General features: G+C 54.7%; 2 protein-coding genes across 2 annotated transcripts; both read left to right on the top strand.

Moving 5' to 3' along the window:
- The first annotated feature begins 4,667 nt into the window (after window positions 1-4,667).
- Window positions 4,668-6,433, top strand: RAMP2 (receptor activity modifying protein 2). The gene is made up of 4 exons (XM_051825013.3): window positions 4,668-4,900; window positions 5,364-5,429; window positions 5,799-5,910; window positions 6,016-6,433. The coding sequence occupies exons 1-4, from the start codon at window positions 4,798-4,800 to the stop codon at window positions 6,269-6,271; spliced, it is 537 nt and encodes a 178-aa protein (XP_051680973.1). The 5' UTR covers window positions 4,668-4,797; the 3' UTR covers window positions 6,272-6,433.
- A 7,217-nt stretch (window positions 6,434-13,650) lies between these two features.
- VPS25 (vacuolar protein sorting 25 homolog) lies at window positions 13,651-19,036 on the top strand. The gene is made up of 6 exons (XM_008271522.5): window positions 13,651-13,729; window positions 13,928-14,073; window positions 14,944-14,997; window positions 15,358-15,446; window positions 16,185-16,260; window positions 18,415-19,036. The coding sequence occupies exons 1-6, from the start codon at window positions 13,677-13,679 to the stop codon at window positions 18,525-18,527; spliced, it is 531 nt and encodes a 176-aa protein (XP_008269744.1). The 5' UTR covers window positions 13,651-13,676; the 3' UTR covers window positions 18,528-19,036.
- Window positions 19,037-19,077: the final 41 nt, after the last annotated feature.

Below are 19,077 nucleotides of genomic sequence, written 5' to 3'. Positions count from 1 at the left end.
CTGGTTCTGGAAGACGCTCTCTGTCCTCTCCTCCTCTTGGATGCGTGAGGAATTGATATGCTGATGTGGAGTGAGATAGGGCGGATAGGTCAAAATGGTTAAGACAGGAACCTCAGCTCTGAGCTATCCTGAGTTCAAGTCCTGATTCTGCTCTGGGACCTTAAACTCTGCTCCCACTTCTCCATTCCACGTGTGGCGAAGACAATTCTGATGTGGTGGTAATGGGGCTTTAAGAATAAGTGCATGTGTGGAGAACACGATGCAGCACGTGGGAAATGTTCAGTCAGTGGGAGCAGTTGTCAGGTGCCCAGCAGTTGCTGATCAACATGGCTCGACCATTTTCTCTGCTTTCTATCGACTCAGGAGGCAAGGTTTTCTCCAATAACTGTTCTTTCCTCGGCTCCCCTGCCAGGGGTGCCATCTCGCTGCAGATGAGGAGGCTGGGCACAGATGGAGCAGTCGTGTCCCTGGCCCGAGCAGCCGGCTCTGTGGCTGCAGCTCCCCTGGCTCTTCCTCCTGTCTGAAAGCTGTCTGCTCCGTGTCTTGGAAGGCTCAGCCCTTCCCAGCCGGCGCTGCTGGCTCTGCTGGCCCTGACTCTCCCCCGCATCTTCTCTGTGCTCTGTTTGTATTTTGCAGACTGCTGGGGAAGAGGCCAGCATGTGTGAACTAAGTGCAGGATACTCCACACAGAATTCCACGGTGCAGGAGGCCCCCAGTGCTTTTACTCCCTCTGGTGCTGCTCTGGGTGTGCGTGTGTGTGTGTGTGCGTGTGCATGTGTGTGTGACAGAAGATTAGAAACGGCCCTCTTTCTAAAGGATCCAGGCAGGATGGCCCTCAGCCTGTAATGTACACAGCAGCAGGATTCCTGCTCAGGAAGAATCAATCCACATGGGGGCCGGAAATCTCAGGACAATTCCCAGCTGGACTGGGACCAGGTTCCTGTCTTTCCAAGTCCTGAGTGGTGGGGGTGGGGGTGGGGATGGAGGAATAAGAGAGTGTGTGAGCACCTAAAAACTAGACTCCAGACTCCAGAGGCCTGCGCTGTGGCATAGCAGGTAAAGCCACCCCCTACAGTGCCAGCATCCCATATGCGTGCCAGAGTCCTGGCTGCTCTGGCCTGGGAAAGCAGTAGAAGATGGCCCAAGTCCTTGGGCCCCTGCATCCACATGGGAGACCTGGAAGAAGCTCCTGGCTCCTGGCTTCGGATCAGCGCAGCTCCAGCCAATTTCGGCCAACTGGGGAGTGAACCAGCAGAAGGAAGACCTCCCTCTCTACAGGCAGCGTCTTTACCCGGTACACCACAGTGCTGGCCCCCTCAAATAAATTTAAATTAAAAAAAAATACTAGACTAAAATGGACATAATGGGGAAAAAGTCAAAAGTCTGTACTATGCTACAGTTAAAAGGAAGGAGAAATATCTGTATGTAGTATCATGGAAAGATATTCCAGACATAATAAATTTGAAAAAAGTCAACGAATAAAAGGGCCATCCTCCACGGCTTTCCCAGGCACATTAGTAGGGAGCTGGATTGGAAGCAGAGCAGCTGGGATGGGAACCAGTTCTCTGATATGGGCTGCTGGCATTGCAAGTGGCTGCTTCACCTGCTGTGCCACAACATTGGCCCCTAAATCTCTATTTTTAAATCCAAAATATATGAGGACATGAGGCAAGAGTGAGGGCATAAAGGGTTTTTTTAAATTTTTTTAAAGATTTTTATTTATTTGAGAGGTAGTTACAGAGAGAGACAGAGACAGAGAGACAGAGAGAGAGAGAGAAAGTCTTCTATCTGCTGGCTCACACCCAAATGACTGCAATGGCCAGAGCTGTGCTGATCCAAAGCCAGGAGCCAGAAGCTTCTTCTGGGTCTCCCACATGGGTGCAGAGGCCCAAGCACTGGGGCCATGTTCTACCGCTTTCCCAGGCCATAGCAGAGAGCTGGATCAGAAATGGAGCAGCCAGGATTTGAACTAGCACCCATAAAGGATGCTGGCTCTGCAGAGGGAGGATTAACTCACAGTGCTAGGAGGGTATAAAGTTTTAAGTTTTAAATATTTTGTGGGGCCAGCGCTGTGGTGCAATGGGCATTGGTTCCAGTCCCAGCTGCTCCACTTCCAATCCAGCTGTCTGCTATGGCCTGGGATAGCAGTAGGAGATGGCCCAAGTGCTTGGGCCCCTACACATGCGTGGGAGATCCAGAAGAAGCTCCTGGCTCCTGGCTTCGGATTGGCGCAGCTCCAGCCGTTGTGGCCAATTGGGGAATGAACCATCGGATGGAAGACCTCTCTCTGTATCTGCCTCTCCTCTCTCTGTGTAACTCTTCCAAATAAATGAATAAATCTTTAAAAAATATTTTGCAACTCGTACATAGAAAAAGTGTATTTTTATAGCAAATGCAGACATGAACCTAGGAAGGGAAGGGAAGGGGCCCCTGTGGCAAACAGAGGACTTCCCCAGAAGGAATCAACCCCAACGACCCCCAAAGCCAACCTTGAGTTACCAGGGTGCCCTCGGGGGTCGATAAAAACATCCTCACACCCAAGTGGCACGAAAGGTGCAACGAGGAAAATCAAGAGAAGATGCCCAGCTTCTCCAGCTGGAGGGTTTGGGTTTCCAAACCCAGGAACGAGTCTCCCTTGGAACTCATCATGATCAGACCGAACCCCAGCCCTGCGGACAGCAACACTGCCAACCAGGTTACCTACAGTTCCCTGTCTGACTCTAAGGTCAGTCTCCATGTGAGAATGATCAGCTCCGGAGAGTCAAAGCCGGCTGCCAAGGCTACACGGCAAGACAGAGGCAGGAGCTGCCTTCCAAATCCTGCCATCCAGGACACCATCACTGCCCTGCTTAAAGCCCAGTATGCGCTTCAGCCATCTTTCATCAGGACCCCACGCTCAGTCCTAACCCACAGTGGGGCTGTGGGCTCCTGACCCCGCCCTGCAGAAATGGCTTGTTTTGCTTTCTGCCCCTCCTTGCTGCCTCCTCTTGTCTTATCACCCAGAAGTCCCCTGCTTCCTTCTGGGAAAGGGTGACCCCAGATAGGACAAAAGGGACAGATTTGGTGCCAGCCTGGGAGTGACATCGAGGCTGCACCATTGCAAAAATGACTCTTGCCGGGAGTGCTTTGGGCCACCTCCTCTGTCCCATTGTGTCCCTTGCTAACTTAGCTTTTTTTTTTTTTTTTTTAATTAGACAGGCAGAGTTATAGACAGTGAGAGACAGTTCACCCCCCAAATGGCCACTGAGGCCGGCACTGTGCCAATCCAAAGCCAGGAGCCAGGTGCTTCCTCCTGGTTTCCTATGCGGGTGCAGGGGCCCAAGTACTTGGGTCATCCTCCACTGCACTCCTGGGCCACAGCAGAGAGCCGGACTGGAAGAGGAGCAGATGGGACTAGAACCTGGCGCCCATATGGGATGCCGGCGCCAGCCCTGCTAACTTAGCGTCTTAATTCTAGCTGTAAAAGAAAACTTTAGATTATCTATGGCCATGATCCCCAAAGCCTGGGATCCCGAAATGAGGATTTTAAGAGGGATCATGAAAGAGAAATTGTGGTGGGCAGGAATCAGTAAACTGGGACAACAGCAGCCACTGGTTCCAAGGGTCAGCGTCTGGGAGTAATTAGAAAAGTTTGGTGCCGACAGCTGTGCGTCTGGGAGTGGAACCTCATGGCCAAACCAGCTCCTGAGCTCGTCGGCTGCCGCAGGCTAATGAAGTCCGGTTCCAGGACACAGGGGCGGCTGTGATGTGGCAGCAGTGAGGGCTCCTGGGGTCCAGGCGCAGCCTTGCTGTGGACCAGCAGTGGCCTTAGGCCGGGCACCAAGGACACACATCTGTCCACACCACAGCGGAGGAAAGGACTGCCCCCATTTCTCACAGGAGACCACAGAGCGAAATGTGTCCTTCGAGGCCATATAGCTGGGGAGTAGGAAGACAGAATAAGGACCCCAGAGCCTCTGGATTCAAGTCCTGGGTTCTTTCCCTGTACGATGGTGATAAGAATGGACACGCTCGGTACATGACATCACCCACGGGAAGTTCTGAACGTCTCCCCTCTTCCCTACGACCTGGGTCTGGAGGGCTGCGGGCACCTTCTTTCTGGGGAGGTACTCGCCCCCGCCCCCACCGTCAGATTTGGGGATCTAGGACCCAGCAAATGCTTCCAAGGAAGGCACCAGACTTGGATTTCCCCTCTCGCGTGCACTCCCCTGGCCCTGTCTCCTCCCCGGTCTGGCGGACGGGCTGACATCAGCGGGTGGGAGTTTCCAGGGCAGAGGAACTCTGAGCTGCAGGGCTTAGCTCCAGGTGCCCCTTCCCCCACGGCCCACAGCAGCCCCAGTCCCAGTCCCAAGGCGGCTCCGCGAGGCCCTTGCAGCTCCCAGACCCTCCCTCTTCCCAGTCGACCCCACCGCCTGCCCCCGAAGAGAGCAGGAGACCAGGGCCCAGGAGCCCCTGCCAGTAGACCCCGGCGAGTCCCCGGCGCCTCGCAGCTGAGCCCGAGCACCGGATCTCGGGCGTGGGGTTACGAGGGGAGCTGTCCAGCCCCGCGGGGTGAGCGGGAGGGAGCGTGGGCCAACACGGGCGAGGAGGAGGGAGCCGCGGGCTCCCGGCGCGGGTGCGGCAGCGACTCCCCCTGCAGCCCGCGGGCCCCGGGCGTCGCCTCCGCCCCCCACGTGGCCGCAGCCGTCCCAGCCCCTCCGAGGAAGCGGCGCGGCTTCCTGCGGCTCGGGCCGGGGATATAGGCGCCCCCGCCCGGGCCCGGCTCAACGCCGCCGCCCCTCCTCGCCTCGCCGCGCGATGGCCTCGCTCCGCGCGGAGCGCGCAGCTGGCGGCCCGCGACTCCCTGCGACCCGCGCCGGGCGGCCCGCGGCGCTCCGCCTCCTCCTCTTGCTGCTGGGCGGTGAGCGCGGCGCCCCGGGGCCCCGCGGGAGGCGCGGAAGGCTAGGGAGGGGAGGGGGCTGGACGGCCGAGGCGGACGCGGGCTCTGCGGGGTGAGCAGTGCGTCCTGCGGACGGTCCCCGGCCCCACCTCGGGGCGGCCACAGCACGAACTCTGCTCCTTGCTCGGGGAAAGCCGGGGTGAGGGCAGGGGCCCGCGGACACAGTCCTGGAGGGCTGGGCTGGTGAGGGGGGTGTGCGTACGCGCGCCTGGGCCTGGTTGTGCGTGGGCAGGAGCTCGTGCCACCCCTCCTTTCCAGGCGCGGAGGCATCCCGCGGGGGCATCCCTCGGGTGCACAGACGGCTCCTCTTTCTCTTAAACCGGCGCCTGGATCTCCAGGGGTCGCAGCCTACATGCCCCTCCCCCGCAGGCGCCACTGCCTGCTTCGCCACCTCTCCACCCTCCTCTCCCGCTTCTTCCCACAGCTGTCCTTAAACCCCAGGAGTCCCTGGCCCAGACTCTTCCCACCCCGGGCAGCTTGGAGCCAGAAGGTGGGTGCCCAGGGGCTGTGGGAGGGAGGCCTAGGGCCGGGAGGAGAGCCAGGTCAGTGCCTTTCCCACAGGCACCCCCCAGCCCCCTGCTGCCCCACTCTGCTGCCGGCTGGGCCCCCGTCACAGGTGGGTGGGAAGAGCCCAGGAAAAGGTGCACGTGGAGGTTGTCAGGCTTCGATGAGAAGTGCTGCCCAGATGGAAGGCACCAGATTGCTCAGGCAGGCCGCTCTGCGAGGGGAACTGGCAGAGGGGTTCCCACGTCTGAAAACAAGGGTCGTGGGTTCCACCTAGACAGTCCCTGGGCCAGAGGGTGTGTGGGGGTCAGAGGGGTGGCAGGCCATGGTCACTGAGCAGCGTCTGTCCCCACAGGGAGGACGGGGGAGGAGAACTACGAGACAAACGTCCTACTTTGTTGGAACGACTATAAGGTTTACATGGACTCTATCGAAAAGGATTGGTGCGATTGGGCCGTGATTAGCAGGTAGGGGCCCTCCTGGAGGGCGGCCCAGGCGCGCGGGGGTGGGGGGTTGGACTTTGCTGCTGGGTGGGCCTGCCTCTCCTTCACGCAAGCCCTCCCTGACCCCAGGCCTTACAGCGAGCTGCGAGACTGCTTGGAGCAGAACGCCGAGGAGTTCGGCCTGGGCTTCCCCAACCCCTGGGCAGAGAGGATCATCTTCGAGACTCACCAGATCCACTTCGCCAACTGCTCCCTGGTGCAGCCCACCTTCTCCGACCCCCCGGAGGACGTGCTGTTGGCCATGATCATAGCTCCCATCTGCCTCATCCCCTTCCTCGTCACGCTGGTGGTGTGGAGGAGTAAAGACAGCGAGGCCCAGGGCTAGGGTGGCACAGCCTTCCCCATGCCCTGCCAGCTCTCGCCCTCTCCCCCCCTCCCCACCCTCTTCCCTCGGTCCCAGCCCCTGCAGGTCCCCGGTAGATGGAGATGGAAGTCGGGTGGGGCCATGGCACAAGTTCTGAATCTAAATAAAAACTTCTTTTGGGTACAATGTCCCCCTTCCCATCCTAGCGGGGCCTGTTCGCTTCCCGGAGCCTCTGCCACCCCCACAGCAGGCCGCAGAGCTGGGCAAGTCGGAGGGCTTCATGGCTCTGTTCACCCCCCCATCCCGCCCCCACCCTGGATGAACGCCCTGCCCCATACTCCTTCCTCCCAGGGCAAGGCCTTTCCTGCCTCGCTCCAAACCCAGCACCAGGAAACAAGCAGGAAAAGACTCCCTTCCGGTCTGCACGGCAGCGGGGGGCGATGCAGGAGGAGGGGCAAGGGAGAAATCTGCCATGACTCCTGCAGCCAGGGAGGCAGCCCCCCACCCCGGGCGGTCCTGACTCGTCCCTGCATGCCTGTTTATTCTGAAGGCTTGGGAAGAGGAACCCGGACCTAAGCACCAGGAATCTATCGCTGAGACCTCAGAACGGAGGGCAGAGGCAGTGGGGACGTCCTCGACAGGGTCCACCCCTTCCCACTAGGTCCCTGGCCCTCATCCTACATTGTCCTGGATGGGGTGTGGCCTACATGGTGGCCACACACTGCCCCCTGGTGTCCACTAAAGCCAAGACTCAAAAGATGTGTGTGACCTGGAAGCAGCTCAGGGCTGAGGCCGCCGGGCCCTGGGTCAGAGAACTATTTGTTCTCTCCATAGCATCCTCTGGTTCTCCCCCACCCTGTGTGTGGGCCTCTGAGACATCCCAATCAACCCTCTGACCTCTCTGCAACTCCCGGCTTCTGCACATGCACACCAGGTTCTCGGGGGAACCTTCACCTCCAGCCCTCCCTGGGACGCACCTGTCAGGCCACCAACAGCATCTGCAACAGCTTCATTCTCCATGGAGAATTGCTCCTTAGTATCGCTGATTCTTTGTGGCATCCCCCGTCTCTGGGATGTGCCTCCTTGCTGAGATATCTGTGTCCTTGAGTACGTGCGTGTCCATTTCCCGGGGCATGTCTATCTACGAGTGTCTGCCTCACCAGACACATCTCTTTCTGGGATTGCTAAGGATATTTTCAGTTTTCACTGACAGAATTTTTACTGTATTTCCATGAATGGATCAGTCTCCAGACAGCTGTCCTTTTCTTAAAAAAAAAAAATTATTCACTTGAATCTACTTGAAAGTCAGAGTGATGGGCAGGAGGGAGATTGTTCATCCACTGGTTCATTCCCCAAATGCCCATAACAGCCAAAGCTGGGGCAGGTCGAGGCCAGGAGCCAGGAACTCCATCCAGGTCTCCCACGTGGGTGGCAGGGGCCCAAGTACTCGGGCTGTCTTCTGCTGCCTCCCCAGGAGCACATCGGGGGAATCTGGACAGGAAATGGAGTACTGGCATTGCTGTATGGGTGTGGGAATCCCTAGTGGCCGCTTCACCTGCCGCCCCACAACACCCACCCTGGCTGTCCCCTTCTTGACACGTTTGCCTTTGTGCCCGTCACTAACACACATCAGGTGTCTATTTGTATAAGACAGGGGTCTAATTGTATGGTATACTGTGCTGTAAAGATAGATTAAATACAGACTAGTTTCTGGCTTTCTTTTTAAGATTTATTTATTTATTTGAAAGAGTTACACAGAGAAGGAGAGGCAGAGGTCTTCCATCCGCTGGTTCACTCCCCCACTGGCTGCAGCGTCTCGAACCGGCGCCCATATGGGATGCTGGCACTGCAGGTGGTGGTTTTACCCGCTACGCCACAGTGCCGGCCCCCCTCAGTGGCTTTCATGCAGTTGGGAAGTTGACAGTGGAGGGACCTGGGTTGTGGTGTCATGGATTAAGCCGCTGTCTGTGCTCTGCTTCCATTGTGCAGGGAAGGCAGCAGAAGATGGCCCAACTGCTTGTATCCCAACCACTCGGGAGATGCCGATGGAGTGCCAAGCTCATCCCTGACCATTTGAAAATCTTTCTGTCTCTCCCTCCCTTTCTGTCATTCCGCTTTTCAAATAGATAAATCCTTTTTTTTTTTTTAAGAGACAATGAAGACTGTGATGAGAGACAAGCAAGGGATACAAACCAAGTCCTACCTAAGCGCAAAAGAAGGAGGGGTCACATCTGGCTGAGAAGATCACAGGAGGGGGACTGCAGAGTCAGCAGGTGACGAGGCCTTAGCAGGACCACGTTCCCCAAGGGGAGGTAGCAGAGAGGAAGGTGAAATTGCTGCCGTATTCCAGGCTTGAGAAAATGAGGCCATGGACCAAGGGAGGAGTGGGGAGGGGGGGAAGAAGCTTAAAGCAAGGACTAGGACTGAAACGGAGGAGCGAATCAGCAGGGCTTGGACACAAGGGGCTGAAGAAGAGGGGAGGTTGGGGGAAGGAGACTTTGAACCTAGGTTATTAAGACAGTGTAGCCGTAATAATAGCAAAGGGCTCGGGCTCTTAGGAGGAGGAATCGGCCTGAGACAAAGATACATAATGGGAGGTGACAATGAAACAAGCACACAGAGGTGGAAATGGGCTCTGCGTCTCCCTGCCCCCCGAATAAATAAAAAATAAAAAGGGATGAGTGTGGGCCCACATTGTGGTGCAGCAGGTTAAGCTGCCACCACCTGCAACACTAGCACTCAATACTGGAGCACCGGTTCGAGTCCCGGATGCTCTGTTTCCAATCCAGCTCCTTGCTAATGCAACTGGGAAAGCAGTGAAGGATGGCCCAAGTGCTTGGGTCCTTCCCACCCATGTGGGAGACCTGGATGGAGACCCAGATAGATTTCCAGGCTCCTGCCTTCAGCCTGACCCAGCCCCAGCCATTGTGGTCATTGGGGGAGTGAACTAGAAATGCAGGATTTCTTTCTCTCTGTCTCTCCCTCTTGCTTTATTACGCAGACTTTCAAGTAAATTCAATCTTTTTTTAAAAAGGGAGCTAGGGGCTGGCGCCACGGCTCACTAGGCTAATCCTCCACCTTGCAGCGCCGGCACACCGGGTCGGGGCGCCAGATTATGTCCCCGTTGCCCCTCTTCCAGGCCAGCTCTCTGCTGTGGCCCGGGAGTGCAGTGGAGGATGGCCCAAGTGCTTGGGTCCTGCACCCCATGGGAGACCAGGAGAAGCACCTGGCTCCTGCCATCGGATCAGTGCGGTGCGCCGGCCGCGGCGGCCATTGGAGGGTGAACCAACGGCAAAGGAAGACCTTTCTCTCTGTCTCTCTCTCTCACTGTCCACTCTGCCTATCAAAAATAAAATTAAAAAAATAAATTAAATAAATAAAATGTTTCCATAAAAAGGGAGGTAGGTGGATGTTTAGCACAGTGGTTAAATTGCCACTTGGAACACCTGCATCCCATATCAGAGTGGAATCGAGTACCAGCTTCACCTCCAATCCAGCCCCCCCTCACTATTGTGTACGCTGGGGGCAGCAGGTGATGGCTCAAGTACTTGGAACTCTGTCACTCACATGGGAGAGTGAGCCAGTGGATGTATGGAAGATTATCACCCTCCCTGCTGCAAATAAAAAGAAATGGGGGTGGTGGAAATGGAAAGAAGATGGATCTGAAAACACAGATTTAGGAGTCTTTTGCACATAAATGCAACATGAATTGAAAGAATGCTGCGGCCAGCACTGTGGCGCAGTGGGTTAAAGCCCCAGCCTGCAGTGCCAGCATCCCATATGGGCACCGGTTCAAGTCTTGGCTGCTCCTCTTCCAATCCAGCTGTCTGCTATGGCCTTGGGAAAGCAGTGGAAGATGGCCCAACTCCTTGGGCCACCTGCATAGGAGACCCAGAGGAGGCTCCTGGCTCCTGGCTTCGGATCAGCTCAGCTCTGGCCACTGTAGTCATTTGGGGAGTGAACCAGTGGAATGGAAGACCTCTCTCTCCCTCTCTCTCTGTAACTCTTTCAAATAAATAATATAATTCTTTAAAACAAAAAGAATGCAGCTGGGAACAGGCAGTTCGCCTAGCAGTGAAGATTTCTCATGTTTGAGAATCTGGCCTTGATTCCCAACTCTGGCAGCTGATCTCAGCCTCCTACAAACGCAGACCTGCTCTGGGAGGCAGTGGTGGCACCCAAGGGAGAGACCTGAACCGCACCCCCAGATTCCAGCTGAAAGTGTCTGACGACTGACTCAGTGATGGGAGTTCTGTGTGTCTCCTATTTCCCTGCCTCTCAAGTAAGTAAATGAAAATAATTTTTTTAAAAAAAGAAAAGAAGACTGAGGTTAAATTCAGGAAACACCCACATGAAGAAAGAAAGAAAGAAAGAAAGAAAGAAAGAAAGAAAGAAAGAAAGAAAGAAAGAAAGAAAGAAAGAAAGAAAGAAAGAAAGAAAGAAAGAAAGAAAGAAAGAAAGAAAGAAAGAAAGAAAGAAAGAAAGAAAGAAAGAAAGAAAGAAAGAAAGAAAGAAAGAAAGAAAGAAAGAAAGAAAGAAAGAAAGAAAGAAAGAAAGAAAGAAAGAAAGAAAGAAAAGAAAAGAAAGAAAGAAAGAAAGAAAAAAAAAAGAGGGTGAGCCTTTGGCACAGGGGCTTAAGTCTCTGCTTGGGACACCTGCATCCCACACTGGAGAGCCTGGTTCAAGCCCTGGATGCGTGGCTTCTGGTCCAGTTTCCTGCCAGTGCACATCCAGGGAGGCAGCGGAAGATAGCTCAAGTAGTTGGTTCCTTGCAACCCACATGGGAGACCCAGGTGGAGTTGCAGGCTCCTGGCATCATCCTGGCCCAGCCTTGGCTGTTGCGGGTAATTGGGAAGTGAGCCAGCAGACAGAGCTTTCTCTATGTGTCACTGTCTCTGCATTTCAAATAAAGTGGAAGTACACTTGGGGCCCGTGTTGTGGCTCAGAGGTCTGTGCTGCACTTGTGATGCTGGCCCCCATGTCAAAGCACCACTGTGAGTCCCGGCTGCTCTGCTGCTGATGCAGCTCCCTGCTAGTGTGCCTGGAAAGGTAGAAGAAGATGGCGCAAGTGCTTGGGTCCATGCCACCCACATGGGAAACATGAATGGAATTCCAGCCTCATGACTATAGCCTGGCCCAGCTCTAGGCCATTGTAGCCATGTGGGGGTGAATCCTCAGGTCTCTCTCTCTCTGTGTCTCTTCCTCTCTCTCTTTGTCACTTGCCTTTTGAGTAAATAAACTAAATTTTAGGGGCCAGCACAGTGGAGCAGCTGGTTAAAGCTATGGCCTGCAGTGACGACAATCCATGTGGGCACCAGTTCAAGTCCTGGCTGCTCCATTTCTGATCCAGTTCCCTGCTAATGGCCTGGGAAAGCAGCAGAGGATGGCCCAAGTCCTTGGGCCCCTGCACCCATGTGGGAGACCTGGAAGAAGCTCCTAGCTCCTGGCTTCGGCCTGGCCCAACCCAGTCATTGCAGACATTTGGGAAGTGAACCAGGAGATGGAATCGATCAATCTCTCTCTCTCTCTCTGTAACTCTGCCTTCCAAATAAATAAATAAATCTTTTTTTTTTTTTTTTGACAGGCAGAGTGGACAGTGAGAGAGAGAGACAGAGAGAAAGGTCTTCCTTTGCCGTTGGTTCACCCTCCAATGGCCGCCGCGGCTGGCGCACTGTGGCTGGCACACTGCGCTGATCCGAAGGCAGGAGCCAGGTGCTTCCTCCTGGTCTCCCATGGGGTGCAGGACCCAAGCACTTGGGCCATCCTCCACTGCACTCCCTGGCCACAGCAGAGAGCTGGCCTGGAAGAGGGGCATCCGGGAAAGAATCTGGTGCCCCAACCGGGACTAGAACCTGGTGTGCCGGCGCCGCAGGGGGAGGATTAGCTTATTGAGCTGTGGTGCCAGCAATAAATAAATATTTAAATAATAATAATAAAATAAATCTTAAATTTAAAAAGAACTTTTAAAGAAAAGAATCAGAAAAATAGGAGGAAAAGATAATGATCAGAGCAGTAATGGCAGAATAAGCATAAAGGGGTACCAGGGAGGCAAATGAAATGGGGCTTTTGAGAAAGCATTTTCAACTGAATGGTTCACTCAGTCATTCAATGAATATTTGTTGGTTGCTCTGTGGGTCAGGGCTGTGATATGAAGAATGGACTTGTGGAGGGAGAGGTTAGAGATTAGATGGGAAATTGATGTGGCAGGCTCAAGGGCTGTACAGATTTTCACATGGGGAAGGCCTGATCATGTTTGTCAGGGGAAAGGAAGAACGGGAAGAAGAGAAATCCCAGGAGAAGATACTCAGACACTGGCAGGTGACGGCTCCCACCACCCATGTGCGAGATGGGTTACGTTCCTAGCTCCTTGCTTCAGCCTGGCCCACCCCCAGATGTTGCAGACATTTCTGGAATCAACCAGTGGATGGGGGTCCAAAAGGAAGATGTAAAAGTGGAGAGGATTTTTTGAGGGATGACATAATGGTGAAAGTGGAGAAATATTAAAGAGCTCACATGCATGGCCTCAACTAATAAAAGAGGAAGGAAAGGTACTCTATAGAAAGTAGAGAGAGAGAGGTGGAGTGGCTTGGGGACTGTGGGAAAGTTTGAATAGTTACGTTGAGGGTGACAGGATGTCAAAGACAGGGTGGCCAGGCTGCCCTGAGAGTCCAGCAGTGAGATTAGTCGGGGACTCCGCGGTCATTGAACCAGTCCTGGTGATTTTTTTCCCAGCACTATCCCCCTAGCCAGTGGTGAGAAAAACAAGAACAACAAAAAGGAGAGGGTACCTGGGGGAATAATTCTGCGTGGGAACTGACCAGTATGTAGACAAGCCTGGATACAGAACTGAGTGGTCTCGTCGGGGAAAGGAGTCAAAGACGACCTGCAGAGGCCCTGGGGCGTGAGGACACAGAGGCCAGGATGCAGAAGAGGGGAGCGATGGCTGGGGGCGCGATGGCAGCCTTGAGTCGGCGACGGAGAGCCGCCCGTGTGACACAAGCTACGAAGCTGGCGCCAGAGACTGAGGAGTAGTGCAAAGGACGCGGGACTTGAGGAGACCCAGGAACTGCGAGGTGTTGAAATTAAAGGGCAGTTGCCACGAAGGTTTACTGTTATAAGAAGCCTAGTTCAGTGGAAACAAGTGTAGGCTGGGGGCTGGAGACCTGGGTTCTACTTGCAGTTCTGCTAACAAACTGCGTTGTTTTGGTGAGTTCACGGTCGTCCTCGGGCGGCAAAGCTTCTACGGTTCTAAAAGGTGAGGCGTTGCCGCCGTACGAGATTGGCTGACGATAAGGGCTCCTCCCCGCCGGGCACCTGTGTCCTGAGAGGCATCCGGAACATTTGTGCTGTGCTTTCTGCCCGGACGGACCCAAGTGGAGACCGGAAGTACCTTGCCGGGAGATTCCGGGTTTCCTGGGCTACTGCGATGGCGATGAGTTTCGAGTGGCCGTGGCAGTATCGCTTCCCGCCCTTCTTTACGTGAGGCTCAGACCCCGAGAAGCCCCGCTGTACCTCCCTCCCATCCCCGGGCCTGGGTTCAGCCCTGATGACTCACCAAGGGAGGGGGAGAAAAGACCCGGCTCCCAACAATACCCTCACTTCCCCCTCCCCCAAGACGCGCCTCTGGGCAGGTGTTGCCTCCCGCCTTCTAATTCTGCGCCTGGCTCCTTCACCTAGGTTACAGCCGAACGTGGACACGCGGCAGAAGCAGCTGGCCGCGTGGTGCTCGCTGGTCTTGTCCTTCTGCCGCCTGCACAAACAGTCCAGCATGACGGTGATGGAAGCGCAGGAGAGCCCGCTCTTCAACAACGTCAAGCTTCAGCGTATCCTCCGTCAGGCTCTCCCACGGCCCCCGCACGCACTCGCACCTGTCCCACACGCCCGGACGTCACCCCACCCCGGCCCCTGGCCCTAACCCACGGTGGGCAGGTTTCCACCCAAGCTGGACTTAGGAAAGATAGGCGTGGCAGACGCCCGTGTTGCCCCCATAGGCAGTACCAGACCCTCTGGTTCTAGGCTGCGGTGAGTGCTCAGGTCTTAGGCTCTCTGCCCTGGGCCCTTTGGCTATTGGCGCCTCCCTCTTCTGTGTGCAGCTGAAACCCCAGCACTACCTTTAATGATTTTCTCCATCTTCCCCCTCCTCCCAGGAAGCCAGGGTCATTTCTTCCTGCTGTCTGAGTCATCCTTAAACCATCTGTGGAGAAAGGCTAAGGAGGGACGGGGACAGAGGATGAGGAATGGTAGTACCTTTCATTTCCTAAACCTCTTTTTTTTTTCTTCCTAAATATTTGTTTATTTGAAAGGCAGAGCCAAATTTTTCCGCCCACTGTTTTGCTGTACGGAGGCCTTCATCAGCTGAGACAGGGATACAGGAATTCCCATGTGGGTAGCAGGGACCCCAAGTTCTAGAGCTGTGATCTGCTGGGTGCACATTAGCAGGAAGCTGGAATTCGGAGCTCGATATAGGATATGCAGTGTTTTAATCAGTGTCTTAACTGCTGCACCAAACACGTGCCCCTAAAACTCCTTTTAACAGGAAGAGTTTTCCTTTACCTCATGCGTGTCTCATTCAGAAGTTGCTCCCATACACGTGTGAAAGGGAGCAGACGGCAGGTGGTTCTCAGTGTAGAATCGACTTGGGATTTTTATCCCACCCAGTGCGTGTGTATGCCACTCCCTTAACCTTCTCCCAGGGAAGCTCCCTATGGAATCAATCCAGATCGTATTAGAGGAACTGAGGAAAAAAGGTGGGTCTGGCTTCCTGGATTCCTGATTCTTCTCCCTACTTGGGTTTTCCTGAGGAAAGGTTAGCACAAGACTTTGCCTTTTAACAACTTTTCCCTCTCCCTGGCTTAAAGCCCAGAATGAGGTATATGGGAGACAGCCCAGTTTCTGGGTGCTGGCTCCCCATTTGTATACAAAATTGAAATCGCTCTGCCTCTGCCCAAAACCTGAAGACAGGTGGGGAAAAGAGATGAGTGTTTTAGTAAAATAAAAATCAACTCTCTCTCTCTGAAAGCTGAGTCTCTTCCACTCACTCCCACCTTGGTACCTGCCTCTTTGTCCCTTTTTAGGGCACGATGTTTTCATGAGTATCTGTTTTCCAGGGAACCTCGAGTGGTTGGATAAGAACAAGTCTAGCTTCCTGATCATGTGGCGGAGGCCAGAAGAATGGGGGAAACTCATCTATCAGTGGGTGAGGCCATCCTGCTGCTGAGTGCTAACCCGTGCCCATGGCGGGCGACAGTTGTACCTGTGCCTGGTGTTCCTGGATGGAGCCTGAACCAAGTGGGGAGGGGCAGGAAGAGGAGGTGCAGGCCTCCCAGCCAGCCCTTCAGTGACTCAGTTTCCCTGGCTGCACAGACCTCTCTGTGCTTGTGGGAGGCCGGAGGCTACGCGAGGGCATGTTTGCAGAAGGCAGGCTGGCAACCATGGATGCTGTTGTTGGCTGGAGCCTCTGGCCACAGGAGATAAATGGGGAAAGGAAGGGGGAGCGAAACAAAACAAAACAAACCTGGGCCCCGCCCCCACTGCACCCTTGTAGAGCTATCCACAGTGTGAATGAGGCATTGTGAACTGTGTGGGTGTGGGGACAGAAGACTCCCTCCCTCAGATTCCTAGTCCCCACCAGCCACAAACATTCCCAAGGGAGCAAAGAGGGGGGAAAGCATCAACAGCCTAAATATACCGCACACACCACCCATTCCTGAGCAGGAGAGCAGCCAGGAGAGGTCACTGCTCGGGCGCGTGAAGCCTGTGGTTTCGTGGTTCCTGGTGTGTGTGTACACATACAAATATAGCACCTGTAGGGTTTGTGCTTTTCAGGCCGCTAACAGAGGTGAAGCGAACCCAGGTTTGGCAGTAGGCACCGTTCTTGGATCAAAGAGTGGAAGATTCTCGATCCTTACTCAGCCCTCATTTTCTGTGTCCACAGGTTTCCAGGAGTGGCCAGAACAACTCCGTGTTCACCCTGTATGAACTGACCAATGGGGAAGACACAGAGGATGAGGGTAATGCCTTCCCCTAATGCTCCTCTGCCTGAGTCCTCTCTCTGGTCTTTCCCATTTCTCTGAGTTATTAATATGAAAGCCCTTAACTCAGGTCTGAGGATTCCATAAACCACCAGAATTCACATGCAGAAAGCCCACATTTGGTTTGTGTGGGTGTGGGTGCACTTTTCTGGGGGTGCAGTCTGCATGGCAAGATTTTCAGGGGCAGGTGTGACCCACGCAAAGGTAAGAGTCAGTGCTGTCGATGGCAGGTGAGGAACCTGCACAGGAGATTAAGCCTGAAATCCCATCCCTTGCTGACTCAGGCTCTCTCACCCTTTATTCTCACAGAGGGCTCAAGATCTGCAGGTGTCAGCTGAAGGGACTGGGCCAACACCCCCAGCTCCACCCCCAACCCATTTAAACACTTTGGTCCTTGGCCAGGCGAGGATTTGGATACCCTTTGATTTTTATGCAGTGTAAACCCCTTCTCAGCTCTTTTCTCTCGACTCCTTACTCTGATCCCAGGATCACCCAAAGTTTCAGTCTTGCCTGGAGGGGGATGGGGGCACTCACCTTTCTGCCGGGCCTGCCAGGCCCCAGCTACCCCGGCACAGTTCCCTGCTCTTGCTGTTTCCTCCTGTCCTGCAGGCCTCTGCTTGCTGCTCCCACCATCACTATGACTTCAGCGCTGCAGCCTCGCCCAGCCCACCACTCAGGCTGGGCAGAGCTGGAGGCTCCCTCGGCAGGCAAGCTCCCTGACTTGAGCGGGTCCCCCGCAGCTTGCCTGTTGCTTGTCAGGGCTTGCCTGCTGCCTCTCACATCTCCCTGCAGTATCTTACCATATCTCCAGATACTTGGCTGGCCCTTGGCTCCCAGCCCTGTGCCTTTGAACTAGCGAAGGGCAGATAGCGATGCTAGACTTTACCAGTCTCCTGGCCAGAGTGCTGGCTGCACCTCTGTGTTAGGACAGGCCCTCCTAACTGTGTCTGGGCACGAGGGCCCTGAGCTCCTCAGGCCTGGTTGTCAGGGGCCCTTCTTTGTGGCCCAGAGCAGATGGTGTCACTCTTGTGCAGCAGACACTACATGGTAGGGGAAGGAGGCCCAGAGAGAGGAAACTAAGCATAAAGCCATTTCATGCTGACCTCGGCTTTCTCCCATCCCTCTCCTCGGGGGAAGAGTGTGGAAGAGTGCACCCGGAAGTGCGGGTGGCAGCTGTGAAAGTGTATGAGCGCCATATACTTTGGAAGGATAAGTTTGTGGAAAATGGGGTAAAAAGGATGAGTTTAATTTGGTGCATATTTTTTCCATAAAACATCGGAAATGCATATTAGGAAGCAACTAAGCATGGATTTCAATTTGTTTGGCACCAAAATTAACTCATACTTTTAAAAAGTTTGTGTTTGGGGGCCAGTGTTATGGTAGAGCAGGTTAAGCCTCCACTTGTGACACAGGCACCCCATACTGGAGCACCGGTTCAAGTCCTAGCTGTTTTTGTTTCTTGTTTGTTGATGTTCCTGGGAAAGCAGCAGAGGATGGCCCAAGTACTTGGGCCCCTGTACCACGTTGGAGACCCAGAAGAAGCTCCTGGCTCTTGGCTTCAGTCTGGCCCAGCCCTGGCCAATGTGGCAATTTGGGGAATGAACCAGTGGATGGAAGCTCGCTCTGTCTCTGTCTCTGTCTCTGTGTCCTCTCTATAACTGCCTTTCAAATAAATCTTTAAAAAATGTTTCTATTTATTTGTGAGGCAGAGAGAGAGACTTGCTCATCCACTGGTTTACCCCACAAATGCCTGTAATGGCCAAGACTGGGCCAGGCTGAAGCCAGGAGCTGAGAGCTCCATCCAGGTCTCCCGTGTGGGTGGCAGGGACCTAACTGCTTGAGCCATCACTGCTGCCTCCCAGGGTTCACGTGAGCAGGAAGCTGGAATCGGGAATGGAGCTGGGACTTCAGCCTCTGCACTCTGATATGGGCATCCCGAGTGGTATCTGGACTGCTGCACCAAACACCTGCCCCGATTCATACTTCTAATTCCACTTTCCGTGAGCCTTTTGAAGTACCCTTGGGGAAGGAATAGGTATGACATGGCTCCAAGAGGTCTCAGCTTCCAGCTCGACTGCTCTCCTCAGTCCCCCAGAAGAGCTGTGTCCCTGACTGCTGGTCTCTCCTCCCCAGAGTTCCATGGGCTGGATGAGGCGACCCTACTGCGGGCTCTGCAGGCCTTACAGCAGGAGCACAAAGCTGAGCTCATCACCATCAGCGACGGCCGAGGTGTCAAGTTCTTCTAGCACACACCTGACTCCCACCTGTCCAGGGCTCTCACAAGGAGACAGACCCAGAATCCCCACAGACTGGATCAGGACTCCACCAGATTCCACAGGGCTCCAGTCTCGAATGCTGGGACCTAGGAATGGGTTCCTCATGTACCCTGTACGTCTGTCCCTGGTAGGATGAGCTGAGGTGCCAGCAAGAAAAGATTTGCTTCTGCTTGCCCTGCCTCCTATCGCACCCTAGACTGCCCCCAGCCAGGGTCTGTCACCCGAGCACTTGACATGTGTTCACACACCTGAGTCCATGCAAGTGCGCGCACCTGCTCAAGCCTCTGTCTCCTCCCCTCCCACTCCCAGCTGCTGCCGCCTCCCTCCTCAGGCTGGTGCCGGATCCTTCCAAGGGGACACGGGAAGCCCTGGCTGCAGGCAGCCTTCCAGGCAACAGGAAGAGAGGAGGCCCAGCAACAGGCCTGGCAGTGAGAGGCAGGGCCTGACACTGATTTATGATATTAAAATCTCAGCTCCCACTGCCTGCCTTTCAAGTGATTGCTGGGAGAGAGGTGCGTGA

Source organism: Oryctolagus cuniculus, chromosome 17, assembly GCF_051225735.1.
Source record: "Oryctolagus cuniculus isolate XC-2025 breed Fujian yellow rabbit chromosome 17, ASM5122573v1, whole genome shotgun sequence".
NCBI lineage: Eukaryota > Metazoa > Chordata > Mammalia > Lagomorpha > Leporidae > Oryctolagus > Oryctolagus cuniculus.
The sequence above is the reverse complement of the archived record's forward strand: the minus strand, read 5'-3'. Positions and strand labels throughout refer to the sequence as shown.